Raw genomic sequence first — 19,670 nt, forward strand, 5'->3', positions numbered from 1 at the left:
CTAGAAGCATTGTACAACATAATGAAGTTACCTGCAGGAGTTTTTGGATGATGTTACTTGTATATTATATTGTATTTCATTGTATTGAGTTATACAAAAATTGCTATGAGAACTGAATACCACAAAAACAAAACAAAAATCATGAACTTCCATGTCTCGCTTTAGCTTTAAACAACTGAAAGATCCCAGTTCAACATTTTAGCAAGGCAGCTGATTCTGACTGACCATAAAAGCACAAGACTATACTGTACTTTCCTACATTAAAATATTTTATTGAAATAGTCAAGTTTAATGTGACTGCAAATACAATCAAACGTATTATAAATCCAAAAAATCAATGTGTTGACAAACAGTAAACAGAATATCTTTTTGAGATTTCTAGAAAAATATATTTTAACCATAAAAGTAAACAAGTATCTCACTTCCTCTATGACATGTATGCTGATATGTGTAACTTTTTTCACTTCCTTCATTTTCCATTTACTAGATTTAATTCCTCTTTTTATGCTAACATCCTCCATGAGCAAAAATTCCCTCATGAAAATGTAAAAGGACAAACACAGACAACATTATGAGTAATAAAAATAAAAAGATAATCACTGGTTTTACTGAATGTCAGAACTTGGTGTTATTTGTTTACTATATTTTAGCTGATTTAAGAAAAACATTTATTCCAGTACATACATATGGAGACCTTCTGAGTTACACACTCTTTCTTCACATTAAGCACATAATTCATGCCTTTGCTGTTCACCATGAATCATTTCCTGTGCTCCCACCGCTTTTTTCTTTTTCTTTTGTAGTTCACAGTAGAACACATCCCCCTCCTTTTGCTTCCACATAGTTGGGATCCAGATCGTTCGGCAGTTTTCCATTTTGTCCCCAGACGTTAAGCTCCCCAAACACGCCTGTCTCAATCATCTCCTCCTGCCATGGAATTGGTACGTTCCCAGTTGCAAAATCATTGTAGAATTCACTGTCTTTGTTGTCAATCACAACACCTTTGATGGTGCTGAATGCTCCCACATCATCAATGTCTTTGGCATAGACCATCTTAGGATCTGGGACAAAAGGAGGAGGAAGCATACCTGTGCAAAATAAGAAAATATATAAAAGACGTAAGAAAAAAAGGTTTAAATTATAATACCTAAAAAAGGAGAGTACCATTGATGGTGGTATACCATACCTTTGCGCTTCATGAGTACCAAATTAGGTTACACTTTATTTGAAGATGTCCTTATTACAGTGTAATTTTTTAATTAGGTGCTATGTAATATTAATTGACAACATGTACTTGCTATAGGTTTTAGGGTTAGATTTAGGGTTAAGTTTAGGTTTAGTATCATGTAATTATGCAAATGATACTATTATTACCCCAGTAAGTACATGTAACAGGTAAAAGGGACACTGTCAAACTAAGTGTTCCCCATATCCATATACCATTATATTTATATATATGGCACTTCAAAGAAAACTATTAGAAAAAAAAAAGCAATACCATAGTACTTTTTAAAAGTAGTTAAAAAAGTTTATGATGCATATCCTATGCATACCAGCCTCTAATCTCCCCCAATTGAGCTCTTTAAAGAAGGACTGGTTCTTCAGTTCAGCACACTCATTGTTCTTGAAGCCAAGTCTCTTCTCTGGATCTTTCTCCATCAGTCTGTCACAGAGTTCTTTAAGTTCTTGGCTGAAGGTTGGGGGGTATGAGACTGGATCATTCAGGATGCGCCGTGTCACTTCATTGTTGTCCACCTGTGATGCAGAAAAAGTAGGTAGCAATGATAAGTGAGGATGCCTCAAATTTCTATCATCTGATTTCTCTCACTGATGGTCAATAACCTCTGATTTGTCACTGCAAATCACTGTCAGTGTGAAAGCCCCTTAACAGATAGACAAAGTGTATGCAGGAGTATGTCTACCTGTTCTCCACGACACCTGAAAGGTCCCTTGGCTGCAACCATCTCATACAGAGTGACCCCAAGAGTGAAGTAGTCTACAGAGTAGTCATACTCTTTCTTCTGTAGCAGTTCTGGAGCCATGAAACCTGTGGAGGAGACATATCCATTACTTAAATCTAAGCAGGGCCTTTTGCAATGCTGGCTTAAGAATATGTTTTTCTCTTGTTTATTTTCCAGGAACAGGAATAATGTATAGTTCATTTTTACAGTATTTTAAAGAATAGATGTGCCCTTGTCTTCTTTTCTATACTTTTGATTCATTTTGCAAATTTGATATCACTAATTAAACCTCTGATGCTGTCCACCAGAATTTTTTAAAAGCCATTTTTAGAATATATTGTTACATCCATATATTAATTAATTTATATTATATCATTCTACTGAATTATATTAATTGTAGAATGTATGTGTGCTGCTTTTTTCCATGCATACTTATATATTTTTATTAGTTTTGGAACAAAATTTTTAATAACTTTTATAGCTACACACATGCTGTACACATATATTATTACATCATTATAGTTGTCTTAAATCCGGTCTACGTACTTCTGTTTCGTAGACCGGAACAAGACATTTTCCACCACACACACACTCACACTACACACCATACCCTGGACTACATATCCCACGATCCATTGCCCAATGACACACAACTACAATCAATCAGACTCCCTATATAACATTTGTTCAGTTCCTGCTTACATTGCCGAGTATTGTTCTGCGTTTTTCACTATTCCAGTGTTAGCAGTGATACAGAGCCAGTCTATTGTCCTAGTTTAGACTAGTCTTTGCTTTCCTGTTTTTCTTGTGTATCGCTCTCTATACCTTTGTTTTTGGATTGCCCTGTCGCCTGTTTGGACTCTGTTTGACCCTGCCAAGACTACTGTCATGTGCCTGGATTATCTCTCTCTGTCTAGCCCTCTGGATGTTGTTTGCTGATCGGAGACACTTTCTGCCCTCTGCCCTGTTGGCATTAATGGAAGTGCATTAGCATGGTTTAAATCGTACTTATATGACCGCCATCAGTTCGTAGCAGTGAATGGAGATGTATCATATCGATAACAAGTGCAGTATGGAGTAACTCAAGGCTCAGTACTAGGGTCGCTACTCTTCATGCTTTATATGTTACCGCTTTATATGTTATCTGGCTCGGTCGGTGTTCATCTTCAGTTCTCTCTTCACAGCAGTTCAGTCAGTGTACTTTTTGAGTACATGAATTACTCCGGGATATTGGTTTGTTTGAACTCAGAGAGAGTGTCAGCCAGATTAAAAAAGTTAACAGCTTAAGTCATTTGTGGATTAATGCGTATTGGACACGCAAACCCTTTAAAACGATTCAGTTCAATTTGGTGAACTGGTTCAAAAAGATCTGGTTACATCGAATGATTCGTTCGCGAACCGGATATCACAAACTGCTTTGTTTTGAACTCTCTCTAACAACAGATATGTAAGAGAAGACAATTCTGAATAAAGTCGTAGTTTTTGCTATTTTTGGACCAAAATGTGTTTTCGATGCTTCAAAAAATTCTAACTGACCCTCTGATTTCACATGGACTACTTTGATGATGTTTTTCTTACCTTTCTGGACATGGACAGTATACCTTACACACAGTTTCAATGGAGGGACTGAGAGATCTCAGACTAAATCTAAAATATCTTAAACTGTGTTCCAAAGATAAGCAGAGGTCTTACGGGTTTGGAACAACATGAGGATAAATTATTAATGACATAATTTTGCTATTTGGGTGAACTAACCCTTTAATGTGTCAAGCTTTCATTTTATTTTTTTTTGTCATGTGGTCTTTAAGCATGGACTTGGCTTTCTCATGCACTGATTGGATGATTACCTGAATGTGCTCCTCCCAAACTTTGTAAAATAAAACTTTAAATTGGGTCATGTTTTCCTAGTTGTTTGACATATAGACCTCATGTTACATTGTCCATTATCTAGCTTTGTACCACTGTTGGTGAGTTTGCCAGGTTTTTCAAGCCATGTTTATCAAAGTTTATGTTTATTAATTACCTCATGCCTTGCCATAACCCTCACTGGACCTTGGATCAATATATTGATTTAGCATTTCATTTGAGTGGTTCCTCATTTCCTGTAGTAATTGCATATTAAGAACCCTGCAATCATACAGTTCCCACCACACCAGAGTGCTTCCATTCCCAGATTGTCATGACAGGATTCACGTCATGCTTGCCAAGCCAGAGCCTGCTCACACCACACCTGAATCATCAGCCAAGAGCCACCACATAAGAGCTTTATCACAACATGGACACCCCACCAGAGCCTCATTAAGCCATAGTCACTGTGCTAGAGCCCCGCCATGCAAGGTACCCCTATGGATTTTTTTGGGTGGGACTATAGAACACAGACTCCTGCATTAGCAGTGCTTGGGCCAAGACAGATAAAACTAATGGCCGGTGTAATGGATCCACCAATGGTGTCAGTTTGATCAGCTGGCACCCGGTGGCCTCAACGCTCTCAAACCCTGTGGCCTCAGTGCTCTCCAACCCAGAGTTTGCCATATTTTGTGTATGTGTTATACACACTGCACTCCAGTCCATGAGTCTGCTCCAGAGCCTGTTCCAGTCCACAAGTTTACTCCAGAGCCCTCTCCATGAGTCCACTCCAGAGCCTTCTCTACTCCATGAGTCTGCTCCAGAGCCTTCTCAGGTCCATGAGTCTGCTCCAGAGCCTGTTCCAGTCCACAAGTTTACTCCAGAGCCCTCTCCTTGAGTCCACTCCAGAGCCTTTTCTACTCCATGAGTCTGCTCCAGAGCCTTCTCAGGTCCATGAGTCTGCTCCAGAGCATTCTCTAGTTCATGAGTCCCCTCCAGAGCCTGTTCCAGTCCATGAGTCCATTCCAGAGCCTGTTCCGGTTCATAAGTCCACTCCAGCACCTGCCTCAGTCTATGAGTCCACTTTAGAGCACTCTCCATTCCATGAATCCACTCCAGAGATCACTCAAGGCCCAGTTCCTTGTTGGCGCCAGCCTGTGAGTTTTGCTATTTGCCATGTCATGTCAAGGCCAAAGAGGATGTGATGCAAGAACAGTGTTTTCAGTGTTGAAAACAGTTGTGCTACTTAATATTTATGCAGAAACCCTGATATACTACCATTCATATATTAGGGGCTATGTGTGTGGGTATTTTCAATTGAAATTTATTTTTTAATTTAACAAATATGCATTAAATTTAGAAAAAAAAAAAAAGGTTACAGTAAAAACATTTACAGTATAATACAGGTGCATCTCAATAAATTAGAATGGTGTGGAGATGCACCTGTATTCTATTTCAAATGAATGCTCAAATAAAAGTTATTTTGAAATATCTATTTATCAAAGAATCCTGGAAAAAATTGGTTTCCACACTCAATACCCATGGCTGAAGTGCCATTGAGCAAGGCACTGAACCATCAATTACTCCCCGGGCACTGGAGCAAATAGCTGCTGCCAACTGCTCCGGGTGAGTGTTCCGTGTGTGTGTTCCCTACTCACTGCAGTGTGTGGGCACTTGGATGGGTTAAATGCAGAGCACCAATTCCGAGTATGGGTTATCATACTTCACAAATGTCATGACTAAAGACTAAAGATAATAGTAAGAACAATTATCAATAACTAAGCACCAATAATAAATTAGCATCAAATTAGCATATTACAATGATTTCTAAAAGATCAAGTAACAATGAAGACTGGAGTAATGATGCTGAAAATTTTACATTGAGGAATACATTTAATTTTAAATATATTAAATTAGAAAATAGTAATTTAAAATTATAATAATATTTCACAATATTCCTGTTTTATTGTATACATTTTATCACATAAATGCAGCCTTGGTGAGCATAAGAGACTTTAATATTTTAAGATTTTTGACAAGTAATGTAAAAACAGTGGATCAGCACAAAGGTAAACATAGATATGTATGGACAATCAAAATTTAAATGAGCATTTTTTTTACTTAGAATGGGACTTCAAATGTTTAATTATTTTTATATTATGAGGGGGCCCTTCATTTTTTTCCCTCAATTTGAACTCTCCATGCACAGCCATTATCAACCTGCAGGGGCAGCTGTGGCCTAATGGTTAGAGAGCCAGACTTGCTACCAGAAGGATGCCGGTTAGAGTCTAGGTGCTGGCAGGAGTTGTAGGTGGGAGGGAGTGAAAGAACAGCACTCTCTTCCACCCTCAATACACATGGCTGAAGTACCCTTTGATCAAGGCACTGAACCCCCAGTTGCTCCCTGGGCACTGGATATATAGCTGCCCACGGGTGTGTGTTCATGGTGTGCAGCAATACACAATAAAGTGTACAGCAATACACAATAAAGCACTATATAAATTCTTCATTCATGCAAACAAAGAATTTATTTTAGAGTAAATGGCATGAAAAGGCTCTGACCTGGGGTACCAGCATATCCCTGTGTTTTATCTTTCCCTGGAGGTAATTCAACAGCCAACCCCAGATCAGAGAGACGCACATGTCCTAAAATAACAAAAAACAACAACAAAAACATTCAGAAACAGTGGAGTTTTAAGTGGGGAGGCAAGCAGTTAAGCATTTAGGTGTGTTTCAGCGTTACTTACCTACATCATCTAAGAGGACATTCTCTGGCTTGAGGTCTCTGTACACAATCCTGTGCTGGTGCAAATGCTCAAGCCCACAGATGATCTGAGCTGTGTAATAACATGCTCTATTTTCATTAAAGCCTGGATTCTTTTCATCCACATTATACATATGGTATCTATAAATTCAGAGCAAATGGAGTTTAAGAGTTTGGACAAATTGTGGGTAAAAGAAGAATGTTATATTTGCTGAATAGATTTTGACATTTTCAGAGGATGAAATAGTAAATAGCTTTTTCCATGCAACACATACTGACACAATGGTCAATAGAGCTCACCCTCAAGTCTCTATGACATTGAGGTCCCAAGATACATATATGTCTAAACTAGCCATAAGATAATTAAAGCTATTTTGGGGGTCTTGCATCTTGATCAAATCGTCTTACAGTGTTCAGTCTGAGAAATAGTAATGCGTGGACATTGGAGCACATCTAACATTTAGATGTTATCCAAGAATATCAAACAGAAATAAACACACATACTGTACCCTTCCAGCCTTGTGAGATAATTAATGGGTTGTGACGCAAACAAACACTACAACTCCAGAATATCATTGCTGCCTCTCTGATTATCTCCACAAATTACGCTGGATTAGGAGGAAAGCTGCTACAATTCTTACAAATGCACAGCAAGCATTCTTAATTAATTAAGGATTTAAAAATATATTTTGGATTTTGTTTATATTTTTTGGAAATACGTATATATTATATAAAAAATATTTGTTTCTATATTTTATATAAAATTAGAACATTATATTCATGGAAAAAATTCATGGAAATGTACCTGGAAGTGGACTAGAAGGACTTGAAGTGGCCTATATGCCTATAGTCCTTTTCACATGTTTTAAAATCATGATTATAACATGTAAAAACAACTAAAAACATAAAAAAAATGTCTGCACTTTTTTTGTACATATGTATTATTTTGCAACTTATCGGGGTCTACACGACTCACACAAAAATAACATATTTTTAATTCGAAACATATTTTCTGCAAAAGGTATATAGTTTGCATTCCAGTTAACAATCTCCTCAGTTTATCTAGAATATAAACTTAACCCCCATTCACAAACAACCCCCCCCCCCCCCCCATTTTTTTAATGACAGAAATAAAAGGAAATTAATAGATATTTTGGTTCATGACTTACTGTGAAAAAAGGTTAAGCTTAGGTCAAGCTACCAAACTTTGTTTGTTCAATTTATTTTAATGTATTGTTCTTTTTCCCTTTTTCTTTTTCTCTACCCAATTGATATTAAACTGGATATGCCCATATGAATTTGGAAAGTAGACGATAGTTTTCTGCTTGGTGTAAAATAAAGCTATGCTGTATAATTCTCGCTGTGTAGACCTAACCATAGTACACAAACGTTTTTACAATGGTATATATCAAAGTACAATTTCAACGTATTTTGTAAGTTCAGTTGTACAAAAATTTGGTGAGATTCTACAATAAAAAAAAATAAAAAATGAATGTAAATTCTTAATTCTACACATACTACTGGTTTCCAATTTTGGGGGGACATTCAGGCATAATTTACAAATTGCAATTTTTCTCACAGAAAACTTTCTGCTATTTTTGATTTTCAAAACATTTAATTCTGCAGGATTTATAAGCTTGTTTCCTCATGGGGACCAAAAACAAACAAAAAAAATAATTCCCACAAGGTCATAATTTGCTGGTATGGCTGACTTTTGGTCGCCATAATGTAGTAAATATCAGGTACACATACATACAAATTTGTACCGGTTTTTTTCTAAGGACATCCATATACACGATGCAATATACCCTTACTCTAACCATTACAACTAAATGCCTAACCCTTACCCTAACCCAAACCTTAATCTAATTATAACCTTGACCCTAAAGCCATGTCTTTACCACTAAACATCCATTTAAAGCAGGGCTTGAAAACCACCCAAAATGTTCTTACTTTACTCTCTTGGTCCTCACTGCTATGGTCTAAAACACAAACTGGCTCTCAGAAAGATAGTTCTCCAAGTACAGACATATACACACAAACACTCACACACATAAACATATACATTATTCAAACAAAGAGATATAAGTGACACCTGAGGTCTCCACCATTCATGATGGTCATGACCAGGCAGAGGTCAGTTTTGGTCTGGAAAGCATAGGCCAGGGTCACAATGAAACGACTGTGCACTTTAGCCAGGATGCGCTTCTCAATGATAGCACCCTATGAGAAATCAAGTAAAAAAAATAAATACAAAAATTAAAGCAGACAAAGGAAAATGAGGTAAAAGAAAAACATTTGGAAAAATGGTGGCCACATTTGCATGAAGGTAAAAAGTTCATGAAAATGGATTGGTTCTAGAGGGTTGTTTTCAGGAGATTTACCATAAGGACTAAAACGGTTGCTATGGCTCCTTAAGGCAAAGAACAATTACAAAATCTTACATCATCAGTAAAAACTGACTCTTCCTAAAGTAATTTCTTTGAGAAGTATTTGTTAACCACATACCTTGCTTTTCTAGGATTACTGTATTTTTTATCCATCCTAAAGCCTTAGTACATGCAACTAGGGAGCTTAAATACAATCAAACATTTTTTGTTGTTGTCTCAGAACAGGTCTGAAATCGGCCAATCATAATCGAGAAAACTGGTGACGTGAATGGGATAAAATTCTGAGCAATAAAGTATAAGCAGTTCTTGGATTAGACTATAAACGTTAGCAAAAGGTTAATTCCATTTACCCTGCTAATACCTTTCTAGGCATGTAGGTTAGCTCCTCTTATTTGTATAGTTTTCATTGATTTCTCCTTTCTTTTTTGAGGTGGACATTACAAATGAAATCTATCATTTTCTCTTCTTTTAACTAGTAAGGATTCCTCTTCTTTTTCCTTATCTCCCTTTCTGTTTCTCAGTTGCAGCTGAGCTGCTTTGTGGAGTATCAAGCAGAGCCTGCAAGCCTCTTTGCACTGAGCCAATACACTATGATTAGAGCTGCTTAATACCATGCTCTAAGGTTAATCTAATCTCATGTCTCAATGTGTCTCTTCACCTTTTCCCAAACTGCTCTTTTAACTACTATACGGTAAAGGAGTGTCACCAAATTCACAAAAAAAAAGAGATTGTTCCACTTGTACAGTTTTGGGATATCCATATTAATCAGGATTTAAGTTCTGCAGTTAGGCAGCCTGTACCAAAGCTAAGTTTGGACACTGGATCAAGCCAAATAAGGTTTGCATTAAGCATAAGTTTATCTACTGATAAACTATCCCTCTCCCTTACATCATAACCTTTACGTTTCTTCAACCTCTTCTTGTTCAGTTTCTTGTTGGCGTACATCTTCCCTGTCGCCTTCATTTGGCAAGCATGGACCTCACCAAATCCACCTTTCCCAAGCACTCTGAAATCCATGAACCAATCTTCAGTAACAGGCTGGCCCTCCAACCATTTAAACTGTATGTAACGCAGAAAGTACATGCTGTCCTTGAAGCCATTGAGTGCTTTAGCTTCCAGTTGGACTAGAAGCTGCTTTTCACTCTCTTTAAACAGATCTCCTCGAATGTTTCTGTAGTCCTCTTTCACCCTGCTCACAGCTTTGTCTCCCAGGAAGTCACAGAAGTTCTTGGACGAAGACTCATAGTATTTGTTGACCATCTTCTGTGCTTTCTTAGCTCTGTCATTTTCCTGGGCAACATTGTAGTCTTCAATATCTTTCCACAAATCTACAGAATTCTTGTGAGCAGTTTCGCTTTCAAGATATTGCTGAAAGAGGCGCTTACCAATCGGTTGCCGTACACACATACTTTCGAAGGAAGAATCCACCGTAGTCTTCATATGTTCACATTGTCTGATGTGTGGCAGGTTGAGCTTGGTGCGGTATTTCTTGTCACGCATAGTTGCTGCAGCAGCGCTGTCTATACTCCCGCGTGCTGACACATAGGCTGAGTTTGCCACCACAGTCTCCAAACCTCCAATATCCATGTTTGAGAAATTCTAAGATAAAGAAAGGGGTTATTTTTCTTTTTATTGAGTGAAAATCAATTGCTTATTAGTGATATCTTTTAATTGTCTTTTAATTAGCTTTAGCATTAAAGTTTTTGAGATCCTGCCTACTTTCAAGGTAGCCTTAGGCTTTATGTCAGTAGTGATCAACCACAAACTTAAGAGTTACTGACATCCAACAACTGTCTATTGACCTGTCCATGGGGCTAAGAGCAAGGCTTGTCTTCACAAAAGCTTATCTGCTAAACGAGAATTAATAATCTCCCTTTTATCTACTCAGAATTCCGTAAAGAAGCTACCCTTAAAGTACTGTGCTAGGTTAAATGCAACAATAACCTCTGTGGCATGCAGCCATTTACCACAGAAAATCATTTGCATTTACATTGGAAGTTTTAAAAAAAATGAAATTTGAAAAAGAAATATGTTTGCTTAAAAAAACTTGAATAATCCAATAAAAAATGTTTCTAAAGCTGTCTGAATTGGTTTTTAGAGGTGGAAAATACATTTCTATGGTTGTTCTTCTTGTAATGTGACCCGTTTCGTTGCTGTCTTCTACTCATTATTACAATGGTAATCCACATCATGCTGCGCATAGAGCTGCAGTATTTAGCCCAGAAAATTCATTTAATTTATAATTTATTCTTCACTGATACCATGTATGGCTGTATTCATTCTCACAGGCAAAAGTGCTAAATATAAGGCCTGTTGCTCGGATTGGCTGAGTCTCAAAGACCTTGATACTTTCTCATTGAATTAAGACTCACCTTTAGTGTTGTTGCCAAACTTTAAAGCTGTGAATGTACAGTAGAGCAAGTCTAACCAGCATGAATTAGGTCTTCAGCTTAGCCTTAGTCTACATCTTATTTGCTAAAATACTGTCGTATAAAAGTAATTTAATTGACTCTCCCCTGCATGATATGATATGGTTTAGTTGATTGTGTGTGACCTGACAGCCTGACCTTTTGCTTATAATGTTTATAAATGCTTAACATTTAAAAAAATATATAATAAATTATGTTTTAAAAATTCACGATGGGATGTGTACCATTTTGCAAAGACTTATGTTTAAAGTCAGGGGTGGACAGTATTTCAAATACACGTATTTTAAATACAAAATATTATTTTGTATTTAAATATCTTTGGGAAACAAAATCGAATGTATTTTGCATTAAAACATTTAATATGAGTATTTTTGTATTAGGTATTAGCCTCCTTATTAGACTGCTGATTTCCTGCAGGGATGGAGAGTATTTCAAATATACTATTGTGTATTTTAAATACCTTTGGAAAAAGTCAAATGTATTTTGTATTTAAATACATTTATTCTTTGTAATTGTTTGCTGTTAGAAGTGTTGTATTCTTGTTGATACAAGCAATCAACAGTCTAATAAAGATTTTGATTGTCAAACAAGTATTTTATGTATTTTGAAACTACAAAAATACTTAGATTAAATGTACTTAATTACAAAATATTACATTTACAAAATACATTAAAAAAAATACTATTTATAGTTAAAGACCATAATTTACACATTTGGTAATGAGAGAATTTTGCAATTGTACAAAAGACAAAAGAGAACAAATGCTTACACGGTGTAAAATCAAAACAAAACAAAACCCTGCAATTTTACTGTACATGCAAAAAAACACCATGAATCTGCAAAGTTTGTGATATATCTCTACCAATTTTAAGACCAAGTCTTGCAGCCGCGCCTGCACAATTTACACACATAAACATTAAATATTTTCATCATACTAATGTAAATAATTAGTCTTTAATGTCCTTACCTTTATTTCTGTAACTCTTCCTTTTGCAAAATCCCTGTGACAAAGAATTGTGGATTAAAAGCTCCAAAGGACGGGCTCAAAACTCCACAGACCAGGTAAAACCCTATCTCCTTCAGCAAGCATTGTAAAACTCAGACACGTGCTTCCAAGTAACGTCATTCAGTGGTTTGCCTCATCCTTCCTCTCCCTCCCAAGATTCACTCTCACTCTGAAAATAAGTGAGGAGGATTAGGAGGAGTTTGTAGTCCATCTGAAATCCAAACTGATAGTTCATTAGCCTATGTGGATTACTGTCACAGTCTATTAGTGTAAGTCTGCTGTGGGTCAGATCAGTTATCAAAAGGGCACTGCACAAGCAACAAGATCCTGCTAAGGATACATTACCACTTGCTCTCTGTCAGAAATCAGCCCTTCAGAAATAAAACTGTTTCATGCTATCTGTTGTTCTTAATTTATATGTTTCTAACTTTTTTAACAAATACAAACTTTGCCCAAGGTATGATTTATTATTCGTTTATCATATTAGTAGTGATAAATGTAACATTTTTATTCACTATTTTATGGATGAGATGGAGCAGATGTGAAGTGAAGGAAGCTCATTTCCATTTGACATGTTCCATACATGTAATTGCATATGGTAATGTTAAATATCATGTTATCGTGGTCACATAATATTTTGTGAGAAAGTAAGTTATTAACACTTTCTCCATGGTGATTTACAGTCAACTTATTACAGTGACAGTTCCACTGGAGTAACCTGAGGTTAATAGGTTATCCTATCCTATTTAACTTAATTGTAGGTGTATGTTTTGTCAGTCCTCAAAGGAAAATACAGCTGAGTATCATCAGTATCATCAGCAAAACACTAAAAAGTGTTTCTTAATTATAAGATCAAAATGTACTCGTACAAAGTGATAATGGTCAGAAACAATTTGAACCATGCCATTGCAATACTACGGAAACCCACACATTACATGCTAGAAAAAATACATTAATTGTGTGCACACAATTCAATTTACTAATTAATTCCCTCGATATACTAAAATGTGCACATAATTACTCTTTTGTTCCCTCAATTTGATAATTTGTTCCCTCTGTTTGCTAAAATACGTGCAAAATTTACTCATTTGTTCTCTTGATTTCTAAATTGTGTGCATGATTTTGCAAATCGATGGAATATTAGTAAATTGTGCACACAATTTATGAATAAAAGCAATGAAATAGAAAATCGTTGACATGATTTAGCCTGCACTTTCATTTCCTGCATGCCATGTGCAGGGCTCAATTTTTTTTACATTTACATTTTTTTAAACATTATTTTAAAGCCTGTCCTAAATAATATTGTGGTTGATGCTATGCAAGCCAGCACTAAGGTCCAATAACACTAATAGAGAGATGCAACCAAGATGGATGATGAGAGCAAGTAATTTGTAATTCTGAATGCAGTTTCATTACTATTAAATGATCACTTGACTGGAATTCCTTGCAGATACCATTTCTCTCCATCAAGGAACATAATTTTAAAGACATCACATTTTCTAGTATTTTTGACAGAAAAGGCAGTTCTGAGTTAATTAATTATCTAGAATTAAATTGTAGTCAGCCTGTTGGAGCAGGAGAACTTCATTTATCTGCACAAGAGCCCATGCAGACCTCAACCCTGAACACATTTGGAATATAGAATACATGCATTGCATCAGTTTCTGACTTAGCTGATGCTTGTGTCTGAATGGGAGTGAATCCTTACAGCCATGTCCCAACATCTGGTGGAAGACTTACACATGAGAGTGGAAGCTGGAAAACACCAACAATGGGAAGAATTAATGCTGGGAGCTTTGAAATTAAATCTTTTGCAATCACATATATGTGATGTGCTCAGGATACTGTTGGCCATATGGTGTAACACAGTCTAACTAGCCACATTAAACATAAATTTTCCCTAATTTTGTCATGCTCTTCTTTATTTCTAAACAAGAATTATTCAGGTCAAGCCAATTTTCAAGTTATCAGGTTAACCCAGTGAATACCTGTAGAAGTACTAGCAGGTAAGACCGGATTTAGCACATGTTCTTTAAGCGGTTCAGAGGTGGGAACTATCTTATTGTGGAGATTGAGAGCAAGGTGCTAAACAAGAACTGTGTGGAGAGAGAAGGGGGAAGATAAAGTGGGATAATTAGGCTAATTGAGGTTTGACCTGTGGCATGGTTTTAAAAAAGAGTTTGGTAAGGAATTGTTATCTCTTATGAAAAAATAAAATAAAGACTTCATGTCTTTGTAGTGCCCCTGGATGTTTCATCAGTTTATTGGCAATGATAAAAAAAGCTCACAATCCAAAAAAATTCTGAACCTTTGCATGAGTGAACAGGATCTAACTGTGAATGTACAGGCAGGCTGTAAGAACATTGTTTGGTGTAGAGTGGTTGATGTTTGGCCTTATAATCTGGCTAAAACTGTCTAATAGATCAAATAGTCTAAGGACATGCGCATAAGCGCCTCTTCTAGTAAGCAGACGATGGTGCTACTGTATTCTGCATAATCCAGAAGAACTGTCTAATCATTTAATTAAGTTGACTTAAAAACCTTTCTAGGTTATGTAATACATTGTCATGTTTGAAATTTCATAAATCTTATTAGAATAAAATTAAACTCACACAGGTGTGAATTTTAAATAATTTCACCACTTTGAGTGAATGTTGTCATTTTGCTATGCAAAAGATAGCAATTTATAACAATTTATTCTATTAGATGTTTCTTCATTTTATACTCACAATTTTTTTTAAACAAAAGTCAATTGCTTAATGAAATCAACTTCCAGGAATTTTTTGGTTTTGAAACAACAGCATAATTTTTTTTTTAAATATAATTTAATATATATATATATATATATATATATATATATATATATATATATATATATATATATATATATATATATATATATATATATATATATATATATATATATATATATATTTATATATGTTAAGGGGCTCAGAAGCCACAACAGAAATGATATTTTCTTATTCTGTTTGTCTCTTTTTCTGAAAGAAAGAAAGAAAGAAAGAAAGAAAGAAAGAAAGAAAGAAAGAAAGAAAGAAAGAAAGAAAGAAAGAAAAAACGATATGTGTACTGCGTTAGACTACAGTAACTGAAACTTGTTACAGCAATTGCCTCTATTTGCTTTTCTCATTTGTAAGTCACCTTGGATAAAAGCATCTGCTAAATTATTAAATGTAAATGTTGTTTATGTACACAGTGTTACTCCCCTGCTGTTAACTGCCCCTTTCCAATGTACCACTTGGATCTCCAGTAAAGTGATTTGTTAAGACAATTCTTGTTATCTATTATTTATTTAATTTAAGCGGTTAACCTTTGTCTCATTTGCAGTTCTTCTGCACACACTGGGTTCTCTAAACCTGCTTAATGAAAGGAATCCTGGGAACTATTATAACATATGCCTTAATATGAAAAAAGTGACATTTTGTTATACACCACTAGAGGGCAAGCTTGACTTCAATTTACATCACATCCGGTACCAGGCAGCTGATGGAGGGAAGTCAGCGCTGTTAGCCACTCGTGAGTGTTTTTTGGAGGGTTTATCTTTAAAGTATTGATATGGCCTAATTTTATTGTAAATTGAAGTCATAGGTTTATGTTCCTTTGAAATGAAATCAAGATGTGTTCTAATAAGAGTTAAACGTTGTGTTGAAGATTGTAAAGATGTTGTTTCAATGAAGGCACAGATAATACATGGCCAGTAAGAGTAAAATCTTTGTGAGACATGGGGAGCTGACCCAAACCCATGCCCAAACCCCGTCACCGCTAAAGGCAGTATCTCTGCATTTTGGGTAACAACGGCAGAATTACATAATGGGTGCTTCTCGAACGGAAGGAAGCGTTCAGTTTTGCCACCCAATTTTCAGGGAAAGTTGCTAAAGGCAGCTCGAATAAAAGCAGCTAAATGACGTTGTGATGTCATCAGGACGAATTGATGAGGCAAACCTACATCACTGCGTAAATCTCAAGAAAAATATTTGAAATATGTTTATTTAGATTTTTTTTTTTTTAAATCAAAATTATAAATAGATTTTAGATATGCCTATTGCTGAACGTCTGATTTTAGAAATAATGAGAAAAGTAGAAAAGTTCTGTCAACAGACGTAATTAATCAAACAATATTCCTAATTATAAAATAATACTTGAAAATAATAATAATAAATACAAATGAAAACAATTTCAACCAAAGGTGAAAGCTGAACATGATTTGATCTCGAACAAATGAGCAGAAATCTGGTCAAAAGCTGGTTGAATAAGGACAACTCCAAAACAAAATGAAAAAAAAAAAGTTAACGAAAAACATTATCCATTAGGTTTTTTTTTTTTACATATTTGTATACATATTGTATACATATTTTACATATTTATCAGTCAGTGTACCTAACTGATCAACAATTAAAGGTGCACACTAATAACAGGGTGTATCCAGAGCCATTCAACACTCATTTATGACTGTATCATAAATTAACAGTTATTATTGAATTGCATCTAGCAACTCAATTCATAGGTGTGTATTGCTAGGCGCCTCTCTCCAACTCTCTACAGGCTATCTGTTCAGTGGTTCTTATCTTTGTGCAATTTAGAAGGAAAATGCATATGCACTTAAAAGAAAAGAAGCTAGAGTAGTCTGAAAAGTTGCTAAACCTAGCAACAAAATTGCTAAGTTGGCAATACTGGACACAAGCTTGTAAGGCTCAATATCTAGTCTGCCACATCATAAAGCTTGGTCAAAGGATGTCTCAATTTGAAGGATCCTATTTGGTAGTCTTTCATGTATTTCATTTGGCCTATTTTAACAGATGCAACAGGTGTGTCCTTCACATCCTTCTCTAAATATGAATGAATGAATCACATAATGAATGAATGAATGAATCACATAATTCTAAACTGTGTCTAATGTGAACCACTGGGAGACCGCAGACTTTGTGTACTGACTTGCCTGTACTGCATTAATAGAAAGTTTATTTACTTAAAATTTCATTATAAAGTGTTCTTCAAATTATATTTTTAATGTGTGCTGGGCGGAAACATTTATGATGAAGCCATGCGCACTTACTAGACTGTCTCATTCTAGTGTTTAATGCAAAGAAGCCTAGGTCTGAAGGATGCAAGGAGCACTCGTTGCTTTAAGGTGCCAGACAGGTTAAAAATTAAAAATAGAAAAGAAAAAGACCTGGGCTGCATAGTCTGTTCATTAAAATGCATCTATCAGATTAGCAGCTGGGTGGCAAGTTTAGGGGCAGCTCCCCCTGCCTCACAAAGATTTTATTCCCTCTATAAATGGCTTTATCATTGCAGTGATGAGCGCAGCTATGGCTCGGCCTCTGTTTGGTGGTGCATTATCAGCTGTTTTTCCCCCCAGTGCCCAGGATATCAGGTAATTATATAGAAATGTAAAAAAAATTAATAATAATAATAACATGTACCATAACAGCTAGTGTAATACTATGCACACCTGTCACAAAACGTCTCTCTTTTATATTTATAAGTCAGTTGCTTGGACAGCCCACAGTTGACTATCGACACATTAATTGTTATTTTGCAGAGTCGCAGTTTTTCCATTGAGGGTGCTGCCATTTAAAAACCCACCCTTGTGTTGTGCATGTTATTTGCTTTAATAAAGCTCAAATTTAACTGATTTGTATATTAAAAACCTGTCATTCTCTTCCCCATTGTCTGTAGTGAACTGAGACAGATCCCTGATAATCAAGAAGTGTTTGCTCACTCTCAGACAGATCAGAGTATTATCACTGAATTGCTGGAGTACCAAAGCCAAGTGCAAGATGCTGACGCAGCCAGGTAACATGTGGTCTCTTAACAGAAAAACAGATCTTGGAATACATCTTCTGTGTGATTGCTTGCCTATAACAGAGGTACAAAACAAATAATAAAAGCTAAATTGATTTTGTAAAAAAAAAAAAAAAAAGCACACATAGAAATGACATGAAATGACATCAGATAGGGTGGAAAGATTCCTACAGGTCAGACAGGTTTAGGTTTGAACTCCAACCTCACTGCAGCAGTTAACATTAGGGCTTATTTCTCAGTGAGTGCTTTTATATATAAATTAATTTATAATACATAAGTCCATTGCTAGAATGGCTGCCTTAAATTCAATAGAAGTGTTGTCTATAGTTACTGGACACATCAGGAAAGAAGATATTTTTTATGGCAATACACTGGTATGAATAAACTCGTTTTTCTGGTTTGCATTGTAATAGGTATCACTTTGAGGACGTGGCTGCAAGTAACAAGGCAGTAGAGAGCGGCTCCTGGGAGATCAGAGTGGTGGAGCAGCTCCCCAAGTCAGAGCTAACAATGCAGGAATGCAGTTCTGCCTGGTTACTCTCTGGAGCTCAGCTGGTCTCTAAATTCAATGAGGAGGTGTGTCTTTATCACACTGCATTTGCAGTGGAAAAGTTCTAAATCTAGCACTGTGTAAAAATAACTGTGTCCAATGAAAAAGGGAAAGGCCATACATACACAATTATATTAATCAAGACGTTTAATCAATTTAATCTTCAGCAAGCCTAAAACCAACAGCATTTAACTTTATACTTATTTTTTGTATAAATTTTTGTTTCTTTCATCAGCTTATATTATATTTGTTTTTAGGCCAAGAACACCGTGAACATTCACCTGTGCTTGTTTCGTCTGCCGCAGTACACCACTGACATCTTAGTGATGTTCAATGATCCTGTTTGTATCAAGTGAGTTGGTTAAATATATAGGTTAAACCAACAGTTTTTTCCCCATACACTGGAAGATTAATTTGATGATTCAAATGGAATTATAAAGTTTATACCTATGGTGTTAACAGATGTTGAAATATAATCAGGATCCTTATATGTATAGAGTGAGAGGTTTGATGTTAAATCTTCTATCTCAGTCCCCTCAGCAGCAGTGCCCTTGGAAATGTGGCTGCTATACCATGGACACTACAGGACTTCAAGGGTGTTCTGCAGTCATTCTGTCTACTTGACCCCGGAGTGTTTGGGTAGATGTTTCACGTGCACATTAAAATGCAGTTGGTTTTCAATAAAAAGTTTTTTTTGTTGTTGTTGTTTTTTTGAGAGGCTTTTAAGTTACGCCTTTTCAATGACTGAACAGATTAAAACTAATTTAACAGGTTAGACTGGCTAGGAACCCAGATCCTCTAGAAAATATTTTTCTTTTAAGTGCAAGTACAAGGCTTAGCATTTATCTTATTCATAAGTGAGAATGTGCAAATGTGGATTATGGAGTAATTGGTAAAAA

General features: G+C 35.8%; 2 protein-coding genes across 2 annotated transcripts; one reads left to right on the forward strand and one right to left on the reverse strand.

Annotated features, from left to right (window-relative positions):
• Positions 1 to 248: 248 nt before the first annotated feature.
• grk1b (G protein-coupled receptor kinase 1 b) lies at positions 249 to 12,536 on the reverse strand. Its single transcript, XM_052591413.1, has 8 exons — positions 12,357 to 12,536; positions 9,849 to 10,559; positions 8,666 to 8,793; positions 6,554 to 6,711; positions 6,369 to 6,452; positions 1,923 to 2,047; positions 1,554 to 1,755; positions 249 to 1,088 (listed from the first exon to the last, which is right to left on the reverse strand). The coding sequence occupies exons 2-8, from the start codon at positions 10,545 to 10,547 to the stop codon at positions 805 to 807; spliced, it is 1,680 nt and encodes a 559-aa protein (XP_052447373.1). The 5' UTR covers positions 10,548 to 10,559; positions 12,357 to 12,536; the 3' UTR covers positions 249 to 804.
• Positions 12,537 to 15,833: 3,297 nt separating this feature from the next.
• rangrf (RAN guanine nucleotide release factor) lies at positions 15,834 to 19,470 on the forward strand. Its single transcript, XM_052591422.1, has 6 exons — positions 15,834 to 15,932; positions 17,712 to 17,790; positions 18,096 to 18,212; positions 18,635 to 18,797; positions 19,029 to 19,123; positions 19,303 to 19,470. The coding sequence occupies exons 2-6, from the start codon at positions 17,714 to 17,716 to the stop codon at positions 19,412 to 19,414; spliced, it is 564 nt and encodes a 187-aa protein (XP_052447382.1). The 5' UTR covers positions 15,834 to 15,932; positions 17,712 to 17,713; the 3' UTR covers positions 19,415 to 19,470.
• The last annotated feature ends 200 nt before the right edge of the window (positions 19,471 to 19,670 follow it).

Source organism: Carassius gibelio, chromosome A5 (assembly GCF_023724105.1).
Source record: "Carassius gibelio isolate Cgi1373 ecotype wild population from Czech Republic chromosome A5, carGib1.2-hapl.c, whole genome shotgun sequence".
Classification (NCBI taxonomy): Eukaryota; Metazoa; Chordata; class Actinopteri; order Cypriniformes; family Cyprinidae; genus Carassius; species Carassius gibelio.

Bases quoted from the DNA above. Each gene is read 5' to 3' on its own strand.
- grk1b (XM_052591413.1), bottom strand. From the start codon at position 10,547: ATGGATATTGGAGGTTTGGAGACTGTGGTGGCAAACTCAGCCTATGTG. The intron at 6,712-8,665 runs GTGTCACTTATA...CTGAATTTATAG, and splicing joins ATGAATGGTGGAGACCTCAG to ATACCATATGTATAATGTGG. The intron at 2,048-6,368 runs GTCAGAGCCTTT...TCTCCTCCACAG, and splicing joins GGGATATGCTGGTACCCCAG to GTTTCATGGCTCCAGAACTG.
- rangrf (XM_052591422.1), top strand. From the start codon at position 17,714: ATGAGCGCAGCTATGGCTCGGCCTCTGTTTGGTGGTGCATTATCAGCT. The intron at 18,798-19,028 runs GTGTGTCTTTAT...ATTTGTTTTTAG, and splicing joins TCTCTAAATTCAATGAGGAG to GCCAAGAACACCGTGAACAT. The intron at 19,124-19,302 runs GTGAGTTGGTTA...CTTCTATCTCAG, and splicing joins AATGATCCTGTTTGTATCAA to TCCCCTCAGCAGCAGTGCCC.